A 13,276-nucleotide genomic window follows, 5' to 3' on the forward strand; every position below is an offset into this window, starting at 1 on the left:
GCCATGCACCAGCGCAAAACCAACAAAGCAGCTGGTAAGGATGGCAGCGCAGTTGAACTCATCAAAATGGGCCCAGAAAAGTTGGCCACGTGTTTGCACCGATTAATAGTCAGGATCTGGGAAGCCGAACAGCTATCGGTGGAGTGGAAGGAAGGGGTAATTTGCCCCATTCACAAAAAAGGGGACCATTTGGAGTGCGAAAACTTCCGAGCGATCACAATTCTGAATGCCGCCTACAAAGTGCTATCCCAGATCATCTTCCGTCGTCTGTCACCTAAAACAAATGAGTTCGTGGGAAGTTATCAAGCCGGCTTCATCGATGGCCAATCGACAACAGACCAGATTTTCACCGTGCGGTAAATCTTCCGAAAATGCCGTGAATACCAGGTCCCAACGCATCACCTGTTCATCGACTTCAAGGCAGTATACGATAGTATCGACCGTATATAGCTATGGAAAATTATGGACGAGAACAGTTTCCTGTGAAACTGACTAGAATGATCAAAGCGACGATGGACGGTGTGCTAAACTGCGTAAGGGTCTCGCGTGAACTATCCAGTTCATTCGGATCTCGCCGGGGACTGCGACAAGGTGACGGACGAGCCGGGCCTAACAGCCGGGGTACGATTTTCACGAAATCCAGTCAATTTGTGTGCTTTGCGGATAACATGGACATTATCGTGAGAAAGTTTGGAACGGTGGCAGAGTTGTACACTCGCCTGAAACGCGAAGCAGCAAAGGTTGGAGTGGTCGTGAATGCGTCGAAAACAAAGTACATGCTAATAGGCGGAACCGAACACGACAAGATTCATCTAGGAAGTAATGTCACGATAGACGGACGAGGATACCATCGAGGTAGTGGAAGAATTTGTTTACCTCGAATCCTTACTAACGGCTGACAACAATGTGAATCGTGAAATACGAAGACGCATCATCAGTGGAAGTCGTGCCTACTACGGGCTCCAAAAGAATCTGCGGTCAAAAAAGATTCACCCCCGCACGAAATGTACCATGTACAAAAAGCTTATAAAAAACCGGTGATCCTCTACGGACACGAAGCATGGATCATGCTCGAGGAGGTCCTGCAAGCACTTGGAGTTTTCAAGCGACGCGTGCTAAGGACGATCTTCGGCGGTGTGCAGGAGAACGGCGTGTGGAGGCGAAGAATGTGCCACGAGCTCGCTGCACTCTACGGCGAACCCAGCATCCAGAAGGTGGCCAAAGCCGGAAGAATGCGGTGGGCAGGGCATGTTGCAAGAATGCCAGACAACAACCCTGCTTAACTTGCCATCCTTATCTTAAATGTGATGTAGTGCAAATCTTAAATCTTAAATGTGATGTAGTGCAAATAAATGTATCATCATCTAAAACATGTCCATTTTTTTAATGAAAAGATTCAACAAACTAAAGACTAGTAGTGGGAGAAAAACCTGTTTTAATCCATGTAGTAGAGTGATGATGACTTCCTAATATCACTCATTTTATCATATATGACACTTTGGTGTTTTTCAAAATACTTTACTTTGACTACTGACAGAAAACAAAAAAAATTCAATAGCAGCCTATGGAACACAGTTTGAGAAATTCTGTCCCTTCATCTCTGAGAAATGTGAGAGAGTTCCATTTCTCAGTTTTTGACCAATATTACCGATACTTTCGGCACAGGAATTCGCTAATCTGTGTAGCGGAAGTCGGTTCGTTTGGTCATCGACTAATTTGAGCAGTTTTGAGCACAATTCAATTCAGAAGATTTCTTACGGTTTTGCATCATTGCCGGTATGAAACTTTAAATACTTATTACCCGGCGATTCCGGAACCGGAAATCGTGACTGGATCAAATTCAGAAATTATGCAGGGGACTATTAGACATTTCATTTGAATCAAAATTTGAGAAAATCAGTTGAGTCATCTCTGTGAAAATGGAATGAGTTACGTTTTGCTGTTTTTGACAATTATTTCCGGGGAAAGCCAAGTATAAATAAACGAAATAAATAAAATAAATTTCGGTTCCGGAATCCGGGATTCGGTAAATCCGATGTGAGTTTGAGATTACTTACAAGACTTGTGTACTAGAAAAATATTTTAACATCTTCTTTTATAACAGCAACGGAAAGAATTTCCGCAACCGCTTTTTGTTGGTGCCATGATGCTTTCACATTTCACTCATTTTCTCAAAAATGTTCATGTCATAATCTTCATGGAGACGCTTGGATGCTACGCTATAAGCCAATTCCTATTGAACATTTAGGGATTTTGTCGGTTTGTGCAAAATCCCATACTTTGTTTGTATTTCTTCGCGTTTAGCCTTCGAATCATTAGTGCTAAGCTAGCGATTTGAATTGAGCTACTAGACGCGAGATGGCAGTTCGTTTTGAACTACTAGAAATAATCAGGAGAATTTCAATAAATATATGATTTTTTAAGAGCTTGAGAACTTTTTTAAACAATAAAACGCATAAAATTTGCAAAATCTCATCGGTTCTTTATTTTAAACGTTAGATTGGTACATGACATTTACTTTTTGAAGATAATTTCATTTAAATGTTGACCGCGGCTGCGTCTTAGGTGGTCCATTCGGAAAGTCCAATTTTGGGCAACTTTTTCGAGCATTTCGGCCGGAATAGCCCGAATTTCTTCGGAAATGTTGTCTTCCAAAGCTGGAATAGTTACTGGCTTATTTCTGTAGACTTTAGACTTGACGTAGCCCCACAAAAAATAGTCTGAAGGCGTCAAATCGCATGATCTTGGTGGCCAACTTACCGGTCCATTTCTTGAGATGAATTGTTCTCCGAAGTTTTCCCTCAAAATGGCCATAGAATCGCGAGCTGTGTGGCATGTAGCGCCATCTTGTTGAAACCACATGTCAACCAAGTTCAGTTCTTCCATTTTTGGCAACAAAAAGTTTGTTAGCATCGAACGATAGCGATCGCCATTCACTGTAACGTTGCGTCCAACAGCATCTTTGAAAAAATACGGTCCAATGATTCCACCAGCGTACAAACCACACCAAACAGTGCATTTTTCGGGATGCATGGGCAGTTCTTGAACGGCTTCTGGTTGCTCTTCACTCCAAATGCGGCAATTTTGCTTATTTACGTAGCCATTCAACCAGAAATGAGCCTCATCGCTGAACAAAATTTGTCGATAAAAAAGCGGATTTTCTGCCAACTTTTCTAGGGCCCATTCACTGATTTGCAAGCGTTGCTCGTTAGTAAGTCTATTCATGATGAATTGTCAGAGCATACTGAGCAAATAATAATGCATGAAAATCATAACCTCAAAAAATCTGAGCAAATACTAATGCATGAAAATCCTAACCTCAAAAAAATCACCTTTTATTTGAGTGACCCGAAAATTTCGTTTTTTCGTCGGTTGTAGTTAAAGACAGTTACAATCTATTTAGTTATAAAAATGTATGACTTATAACTTTGAATTCGTTCAAAACCCCAACTATTGGGATATGGGGAAAGAATCGACAACACAAAAATATCGATATTTCCGTGAATTGTTGACGGATTCTAACAATCTCGTTTGATAAGTATTTCTAAAGGTATCTAGGTAAATCCAATTGTGACAGACATTGGGCCGCATGAATAAAATGTAGTAAAGTCTGTTGTTTGTAGTATCTTCTCATAAACAAGAATATTCGTCAAGAATATTTAACACTAATAAACCTGGTAGTTCATTTATTCCCATTAAAATAATTTTCAAAAATGAAGAATCCAAGGATGAAGTTCTGAACAAAAAAAACTTTTTAAGAATATGTTGTCCACGTCTATAAACGAATCTCTATTGCTTAATGGAAAACCGACCAACGTATCAATTCGTGATGAGCTGACCCCACTCTCCTTGGAACTTATGAAGGAATTAATAGAAGCACAGGAAGTTCTCAATTTAAAATACATTTGGTCTGGCAGAGGAGGAGTTATTCTTGTAAAGAAGAATGAACACTCTAAGCCAGAATCTATTAAGAGCAGAGAAGACCTGAGTAAATTATTTTCTCGCTTTTTAAACAACTCAACTGCAGTCTCTTCTCCTTCCCCCAAACGTAAAAAGAATAACTGATTGTTTTATTAATGTTAATATGTTTATTTTCTTACAAGAACTATAAATAGAGTTGTAAACGAATCTCATGAAAATTTATTTGATTTTAATTCTAAATATACAGCAAAATCATCGAAATGTCTCAGAATAGCTCAATGGAACATACGAGGTATGAACGATTTAGATAAATTCGACAGTATCAAATATTTTTTGAATCATTGTGAAGCAGCTATTGATGTAATTGTAATTGGCGAAACATGGATAAAGCAGGGCCGTACATCTATCTATAATATTCCTGGATATAATGCAACTTTTTCATGCAGAGAAAGCTCTCATGGAGGATTAGCTGTTTAAATCAGCGATAAACTAGGACAAAGAATAGTAAGAAATGAACAAATAGATGGACTTCATACTATTCATGTCGAGCTAAACGTTGATGCGCGTTTATATGATGTCATATGTGTGTATAGACCACCTTCCTTTGATTTTTCAAAGTTTCATGATATTCTAGAATCATGGATATCCAGCTCTAAAAAAACAAACCGTGCTACATAGTCGGAGATGTTAATGTGCCAATTAATCTCTCTAACAATAATGTTGTTCTAAGATATCGTAATCTTCTAGAATCATATGGATTTGCGTGCACAAATACTTTCCCCACACGTCCCTCTAGTAATAACATAATTGATCATTTCATATGTAAACTGAGCGAGGCGCCCTGCATGAGAAACGATACAATCTACACTGACATAAGCGATCACCTTCAAATTGTATCTACCATATGGCTAAAGAAAGAGAGACATAAACATGTTCTTACTAAAAAAGTTATTGACCACAACAAACTAAAGAGAATATTTAATCCTTATATCAATAGCATAATCAATGTTAATGATGTCGATGAATGTTTTTCCAACATTATATCTAAATATAACGAAACTCTTTCACAGTGTACCACAACCTATACGAAACAAGTGACAGTCAAAAACGAATACTGTCCCTGGATGTCTTTTGATCTATGGAAATTTATGCAAATTAAAGCCAATTATCTTAAAAAAGTGAAAACAGGCCGGATGACTCTCACGCGCTAGAAATGCTCAAACATGTCTCGAAAAAGGTTGAAAACATGAAAAAATTTCTTAAAAAATCTTACTACGCTAATCTACTCTCTACCACCTGCCATTCTAAACTGTGGAGGAATATCAACTCCATTATGGGACGAACAAAAGAAAAGGGACAAATTAACCTTACAGTCGATGGAGTTCAAACATCCAATGATCTAGAAGTTTGTGAAGCTTTTAATAATTATTTTTCTGGTATTGGTAACACACTAGCTAACAGTATTCCAACTAGTGGTAACATTGATCCTGTGAATACCACAACTTGTATTTCAAACTCAATTTATCTACGTCCAGCTTGCTTGAATGAAGTAATTCTGGCAATAAACGACTTAGACAGCAATAAAAGTAGTGGCCCAGATAATATACCTGCAACATTATTGAAAAGCAATGCCCGATCGTTTGCATCAATCATTTATCAAGCATTCAATAAAATTATAACTTCAGGAATTTTCCCCGCCTGTCTGAAAGTAGCTCGAGTCGTTCCAGTATTCAAATCTGGAAATCCTTATGATCCCAGTAACTATCGTCCAATTTCAACGTTGTCTGTATTTAGCAAAGTAATAGAAAAGCTTCTTGTTGCGAGGTTACTATATTTTTTCAAATCCAACAGAATTTTGTACGATTTTCAGTATGGTTTTCGGGAAGGATGCAGTACTACGACTGCTGTTGTAGAGTTGATGGACTGTCTTATTAAAGATATTGACTCTAAGAAACTTGTTGGATCGTTATTTCTTGATTTGCGAAAAGCGTTTGACACCTTAAATCACAATATTCTCCTACGAAAACTGGATAGATGTGGCATAAGAGGAATTGCCAATGATTTACTAGCCAGCTACTTAAAAAATAGAACACAATACGTGGCGGTCGGGGGAGTACATAGTTCGTATCGATCAATCAACATAGGAGTGCCACAAGGTAGTAATATTGGTCCACTTCTGTTTCTAATATTTATCAATGATATTGGAAACTTGAAGTTAAAAGGAATACCTCGACTCTTCGCAGACGATACTGCTCTGTTTTATCCATGTATAGATGCAAGGACGATTGTAGCTTCAATAGAACAGGATATAAGTGTCCTAATGAATTATTTTAATTCAAATTTTCTGTCATTGAATCTTTCCAAAACAAAGTATATGATATTCCATTCTACGAGGAAAAAAATACAAGCTCACTCAATCGGAGCTTCCTGGTCACGGACACATACATACCTCGGCTCAGAAAGAAAAGTTCTATCAGGAAAGATAAACAAAAAATCGCGACGTTGACAGCTGAGGTATTTACATTTAACGATTATGTACTAACAAAGAAGGGAACATACTATTTACAATATGAGAGAGCACCCAGTGGAATGTAAGATTCCTTTTAAGGGGCTCTTAATAAAATAAAATTAATCAATTAACAAAATTTTTTAAAGCAAAATCTAATAAATTATCTATCGGAGAAGGAAAAAAACCCTCTTGAGCTGACTGTGCCACCAGTTCTCGCTCAAGAGGGCACAAAAACCTCCTCCTTTTAATATCATAATTAATAGCAAAAACTTAAAATGAATAAAATGAGTTTGTGAATGGTGTTATGAATGAGTGGATGAATAAATGAATGGATGAGTAGATGCGTAGATGAATGGATAGAAGAATGGAACGAGTGAGTGAGTTAAAAAATGAAAGCTTGAATAATTGAATAAGTGAACGAGTTAATGAAACTGAAGTTGACTATTGTATGTTAGATAGAAGCATGCAAACAGTTAATACAGCATGACATCGCTACACGTATAACGATATAACGAACGTTAACCCACCGCAGATACTCACACCAAAAAGCTTACACAGAGAACTTTCTGGTCAATATCACAGTTAGACTGTAGCTTGCTGCAGTGACAACACAATTGAGAAAAAAAAACAAACAAAAAAAAAACTAGTTACAAAGCGGTGAGAAAATTCAACAAGAAAAAAAAATGATAATTTAAAAAAACTATATATATATATTTATATATATATATATATATATATATATATATATATATATATATATATATATATATATATATATATATATATATATATATATATATATATATATATATATATATATATATATATATATATATATATATATATATATATATATATATATATATATATGTGTGTAATAATAAATAAATAGTATGTTCCCTTCTTTGTTAGTACATTGGTGCGGGGGAGTGTGGAGGGCATTTAAATAAAAAAAAAAGAAAAAAAAACAAAGTTGACAAAGTAAAACGCGTTTGATATGAATAAAAAAACAAGTTCGAACATGTAGTTAATTCTGCCTTTGAATTTGAGCATTTATTGCATGCCGTATCGAATTGGAGCCGGAAAAGCATAAATAAGTATGCACAAAGCAAGAAACGTACTTACTGCTGCAAAAATGCCACTTCATTTAATTTTTCTATTGTGTTGTGTAGTGATGTCAATAATAATTCGTTTCGTTTGTTAGATTTCGTTTAATTGGTTTAATCGAAATAGAGCATGAGATAGTAAATATAGGTTTAACTACGTTCAAAACTGTTCCAATTTGTAGGTCATATTTGTTGATAGCAAGCGAACCAACTTCGGCTATTCCGTTTATCTGAATCCGGTTTCGGAAGAATTGGAAATAGTGATAAAAAACGTGTTTAATCCACCTAGCAGTGAGATGATACCTTTTTTTATCAATCCGCATGTGTTTTTGCATGAATATTCTTTGGTGTTTAAGTTTTCATAACATTATTTTAATGACCGTCGTTTTAAGCGACAATTTGAGATTTTAATCTCTCATTACTCTGTAATGTCGAAACTGCAAATCGGATCGAATTTGAATCTAAAATTGTGATAATCGATTAAACATGCCATGATATGTAAGTTCCACTTTAGAGTTTAAGGTAATTTAAGGTGCGTCCAGAGCCGGTATTCAGGAACCAGCATAACCCAAACCGATTCGTATGGCCATATGACGAATAAATTACAACGGTTTTGAGTCCAACTTTGAAGCTTTTCGGGATTGTCATCTTCTATATCGGTTTGAATTTAAAAATTAAAAAATTTAATCATCATGTAATTCGAGAACCGGAAGTCATAATTGGATAAAATTATTTAATTTTTGTATGTATGTATAAAAATAATTAATTTTGTATATAAGTTTATATGAATTTGAATTTTTGTTTCTGAAATTGGTTCAGGCCTTTTTTTTAGAAAACGATTGAGCTTTGAGAAACGATTTTATACTGGAACCGGAATTCTAAAATCGGTATGGCCGAAGTCAGATAAATTCACCTGAGTAGCTGTATTGTTTACATTTGTTTCAAAATATTTGAAAATCAGTGAAGACATCTTTGAAAAATCATAGCACGAATTAAATTTTTAGGTGCCTTCTGAATCGAAAACTGAATACCACTAAAACTGAAAAAAGTTAATATTTTATCGACTATCCAAATCTGCTAACCCGATAAACCTGATTAATTTATGTGGAATAGACATTTTTATACCAATCACCCTGTATCCCAGAAACCAGAAGTTGGATCTGACTGAAGAGCAAGATGTTTTATAGAATCTTGAAACTTTTCATTTGAATCTTAGATCGGTTCAGCCATCTACGAGAAGAATGAGTTACACAATTTTGATTTCGTTTCACATATCATCCTGTAGTTCCAGAACCAGGTCGGAACCAAACATGATTCAGGAACTTTGTTTGGGAGCATACGACTTTTCGTATGAATCTAAATTTGTAGAAAAGAAATTTTCCGAGAAAATTGAGTGAAATTATTTGTCACACACGCATTTGCTGATCTCGACGAACTGATTCGAATGGTATATAGATGTTATGTTCTACCAGCATTTATGGCTGTAAATAGTTTAAAACAATATAATTAAAAAAAATTCTGCCATCATCTGGTTTATATATGTCATATTCGAACGATTATGTTGCCAAAAACGAGCCGTGCTAAAATCGGTCCGAGGCTAAATGTCACGAAAAAGGATGCTGTACACAGTCTTTTTGGTACTTAGAAACAATTGTATGTAACAGTATGAAAAATCGTGTTTTCAGTTGCTCCCAAGCATTTCTTTGTCATACAGTGCTCAAAACTTCTACTGCTGGAATAGGGGGAAAAGTCGTTTACACAAAAATTTCGATATCTCCGTTAAAAATGGACGGATTTTAACAATCTATGGCTTGTTGGATAGCTATTACCGTGCGGAATCTAAGTCTGGAAACATATTCTGTTTTCAAGGTCAATTGTGACAGATACTGTAAAAAAACTGAAAATTTTGACATAAAACTTCGTATAACTCAAAAAGTAAACATCCGATCTCAAAACCATTCAATAGCGTTCTGGGTGACGGGGAGACCTTTCATTTGCGACTAGTTTGATCAAAATCGGTCCAGCCATCTCTGAGATCTCGACCTCTTAGTTGACAACACACATACAGACACACACACATACACACACACACACGGACATTTGCTCAGTTCGTCGAGCTGAATCGATTGGTATATGTCATTCGGCCCTCCAGCCTCGGAAAAATTTTCTAAAGTTTGAGCGAATTCTTTTCTTGAATCGATTTTCATAAATTTATAGGTTCAAAAGAAAAGTCTTACAGTTTCATACGGAATTCCTTAATTTGTTGTGGATACAACTTTTGGTTCCGGAACTACAGGTTAAACAGGATTTATAGAGTTTGTGAGATTAGATCCGAACAAATTATCCTCTTTTTATTCAATAAACAGTTGTTTTGCGAATTTCACGGTTATATTTATGATGTGATAAGTAATATGAGAAAGGCATCATTACACCACTAGGTGGATTAAAATAGGTTTTTACTATGCATTCAATATACCGATATATGTTATCTCTGTTATTCACTTTGTAAAAGTCAACGGATTTGCGCAATAGTTGATTTTTATAATTAAATTTATAATCCTAAACGAAAATCAATAACGTGGAAGAAAAAAAAAATAAAAATTAACCTTTTCTCCGAAGCTAGACGAAAATTGATAGGTTGAATGAAGAGATAATTTAGTAAAAAAGAGTAATCAGAAGTGAAACATTGAAAATATCTGATAACTGAAAGGAAAAAGAAACTCCTGCAATTGTCGCCTTTTACGACATGAAAGCAGGAACCCAGTGGATCTATTCTTGGTTCATTTTTTTTCCACCAGATTCCACACGGCATCTAGGCTGGTACTGTCCGGAGAGAGCTAATAGGTACTATCAATCTCCTAGTGGACCCCAGCCCCTAGTTCGCCATATTATTTATATTGGGGGTACAAATTAAAAAATAAACAAATTTGAAGCCAATTTACGATTTTAGTTAAAAAAGTAAATCGATGACCTGCCAGATCGTGCTGCATCCATCGGAACAACCAGTCATCAGAAGAATCGATGTCAGGAGAATACGGCAGATGCGGCAAAATGTCCCACTTTAGCGTTTTCAAAAAATTTTCACAACTTTTGCGTCATGAGGCCGAGCGTTGTCATGCAGAAGAATAACTTTATCATGAAAGAACTAATTCGAAATACCATTCAATTCCATTAATTTTACATACGTCAATAGACGAAGTATAACAGACGTAATAATACAGATACATATTTCGAATGTTAATTACATCCTTCTTCAGTGATACAATTTAGAAGTCTGACTTATATTGACGTATGTAAAATTAATGGAATTCAATGGTATTTTGAATTAGTTCTCCCATTTTACATTTCAATAACAGCTCGAGCCACTATTTCGAACTAACGTCGCACGGTTCAGATGCATCAATTACAGCCTATACCGATCGTCCGTTGTAGTAGCTCATGTAGGGATGTGGTGTTACAGAATAATAAAAAAAAAATTGCGTAACTTCAAGAAAAGTATTAATAAATTAACTGAAAGAAATTATCCAGCACTCAAAGCTTCGTACGTTCAATTGCAACCTATAACTAATATACTGCACTGGACTGTTTCTAAAATCAGACGGTGAAGGGTACAGACGCGCCTCGTCAGACCAGCAACAAGTAGCAGTCTCTCTCTTCCTCTCTCTGTCAGCACGCTAGTATAAAGGAAGCAGCCCCAGCGTTCTCGGGCTCATTCGATATTCAGACGGCGAAGCGTGTAGACGCATCTGATCAGACCAGCAGCAAGCAGCAGTCTCTCTCTCTCTTCCTCTCTCTGGCGGCACGCTAGTATAAAGGAAGCAGTCCCCGCGTTCACTGGCTCATTCGATATTCAGACGGCGAAGCGTGTAGACGCATCTGATCAGACCAGCAGCAAGCAGCAGTCTCTCTCTCTCTTCCTCTCTCTGGCGGCACGCTAGTATAAAGGAAGCAGTCCCCGCGTTCACTGGCTCATTCGATATTCAGACGGCGAAGCGTGTAGACGCATCTGATCAGACCAGCAGCAAGCAGCAGTCTCTCTCTCTCTTCCTCTCTCTGGCGGCACGCTAGTATAAAGGAAGCAGTCCCCGCGTTCACTGGCTCATTCGATATTCAGACGGCGAAGCGTGTAGACGCATCTGATCAGACCAGCAGCAAGCAGCAGTCTCTCTCTCTTCCTCTCTCTGGCGGCACGCTAGTATAAAGGAAGCAGTCCCAGCGTTCACTGGCTCATTCGATATTCAGATGGCGAAGCGTGTAGACGTGTCCAGGAAGACCAGCAGCAGTCTCTCTCACCTTCTCTCACTAGCTGCTCGCAAGAATAAAGGGAGCAGCCCAATCGTCCACGGACTCAGTCCAACAACTGACAACAAAACGTGTAGGCGTACCCAGTCAAACCAGCAGCAAGCAGCAGTCATGGAACAGCGCAATTTTGTTGTAGCACCGGTCAGAAATCACGACAATGGCGCAGTTGGTACTACGAACGAAAAACCCAAAAGGTAATTACCGCTTTTTTGTACGGTGAGGCCTCCGATGAGAAGACGGAGAGTCTAAAGTGAAATACCTCCGATGAGTAGGCGGAGGTAAAGTTTTTATGATGCAACCTTTGATGAGTAGGCTTAGGTTGATCAATATCATCATATATTAAAAAAAAAAAAAAAAAAAAAAAAAAAAAAAAATCAGGGTTCTGGTGTGTAGACAGAAATCCATGTTTGCATTAATAAGAGCACAAGAAAACTCAAAGTAGTCAACTCATGTAGAAACCTAGTTTCAACAACATGAAAAGTAACCGAGTTTTTATTTATTTTCGACAGGAAACGAAACAAAGAGGTAACAAAAAAGATGCTCATGGAGGAACTATCAGCTGTTAAAGAAGAGTTAACTAAAATTCGAAACGAGAAAGACGCTCTTCTACTCAATATATCCAAAACGACAGTACATAATAAGGATCAAGCTACTTGTTCAAGTGCCCCACATGAGGATTTAACCGGAACAGTCAACGAAACACTACTAGCAAGTGTGAACAACATGTCACTCAGCACAATGAGCATTCCAGAATGTGTGCCATCAGAAGGAGAAGTGGACATCGATAAGAAAGGCTACGAATATTGGAAGAATATTCTGGTTGCTTCGCTGAATCTTATTCAAGCCACTGATGAAAGAACCAAAATTGATGTTTTTAGAATCAAAGCGGGACCTAAGCTGTTGGAGCTTTTGCATGGAACCAGTTCTTCGGCGGAAATGCCTGACGAAAGCAGTCATCCGTTTGGCAATGCACTTGCTCGGCTTGATTGTTACTTCGGATCGAGAGCCTATATGCTTTCACAACGAAGCAAACTTCTCAACACGATACAACAGTCTGGAGAAACAAACATACAATTTGTTCGGCGTGTGGCGGCGTCTGCAAAGCTGTGCGGTTACGATAAAGAGGATGATGAGATGGAAGCAGTAGCACGTACACTAATCAAAAGTTCAACCGATAAACGCGTGCGTACCTTGGCACATCGTAATTGAGTCAAACAAGGTTCATTAAATGACCTTATAGATATGGTGCGTGATTATGAAACAGAATTGTCCAATGAAATAGAATTTAAAAAATTGCGCCAACCGCAAGAGGCGGTTTCGATTGCAGCAATCACTAGCAATATACAAGGACACGGGCAATTTAATCGAAATATTATGGGTAGAGTCAACAATGGAAATCGTGGTAAACGAACATTTAATCGTGGTAGGTTTGAAACGC

At 37.3% G+C, this 13,276-nt stretch overlaps 1 protein-coding gene across 1 annotated transcript; it reads left to right on the top strand.

Annotated features, from left to right (window-relative positions):
- The first annotated feature begins 11,059 nt into the window (after nucleotides 1-11,059).
- LOC131433880 (uncharacterized) lies at nucleotides 11,060-13,047 on the top strand. Its single transcript, XM_058600488.1, has 2 exons — nucleotides 11,060-12,032; nucleotides 12,348-13,047. The coding sequence occupies exons 1-2, from the start codon at nucleotides 11,779-11,781 to the stop codon at nucleotides 13,045-13,047; spliced, it is 954 nt and encodes a 317-aa protein (XP_058456471.1). The 5' UTR covers nucleotides 11,060-11,778.
- Nucleotides 13,048-13,276: the final 229 nt, after the last annotated feature.

The sequence above is a fragment of the Malaya genurostris genome, chromosome 3 (genome assembly GCF_030247185.1).
Source record: "Malaya genurostris strain Urasoe2022 chromosome 3, Malgen_1.1, whole genome shotgun sequence".
Lineage (NCBI taxonomy): Eukaryota > Metazoa > Arthropoda > Insecta > Diptera > Culicidae > Malaya > Malaya genurostris.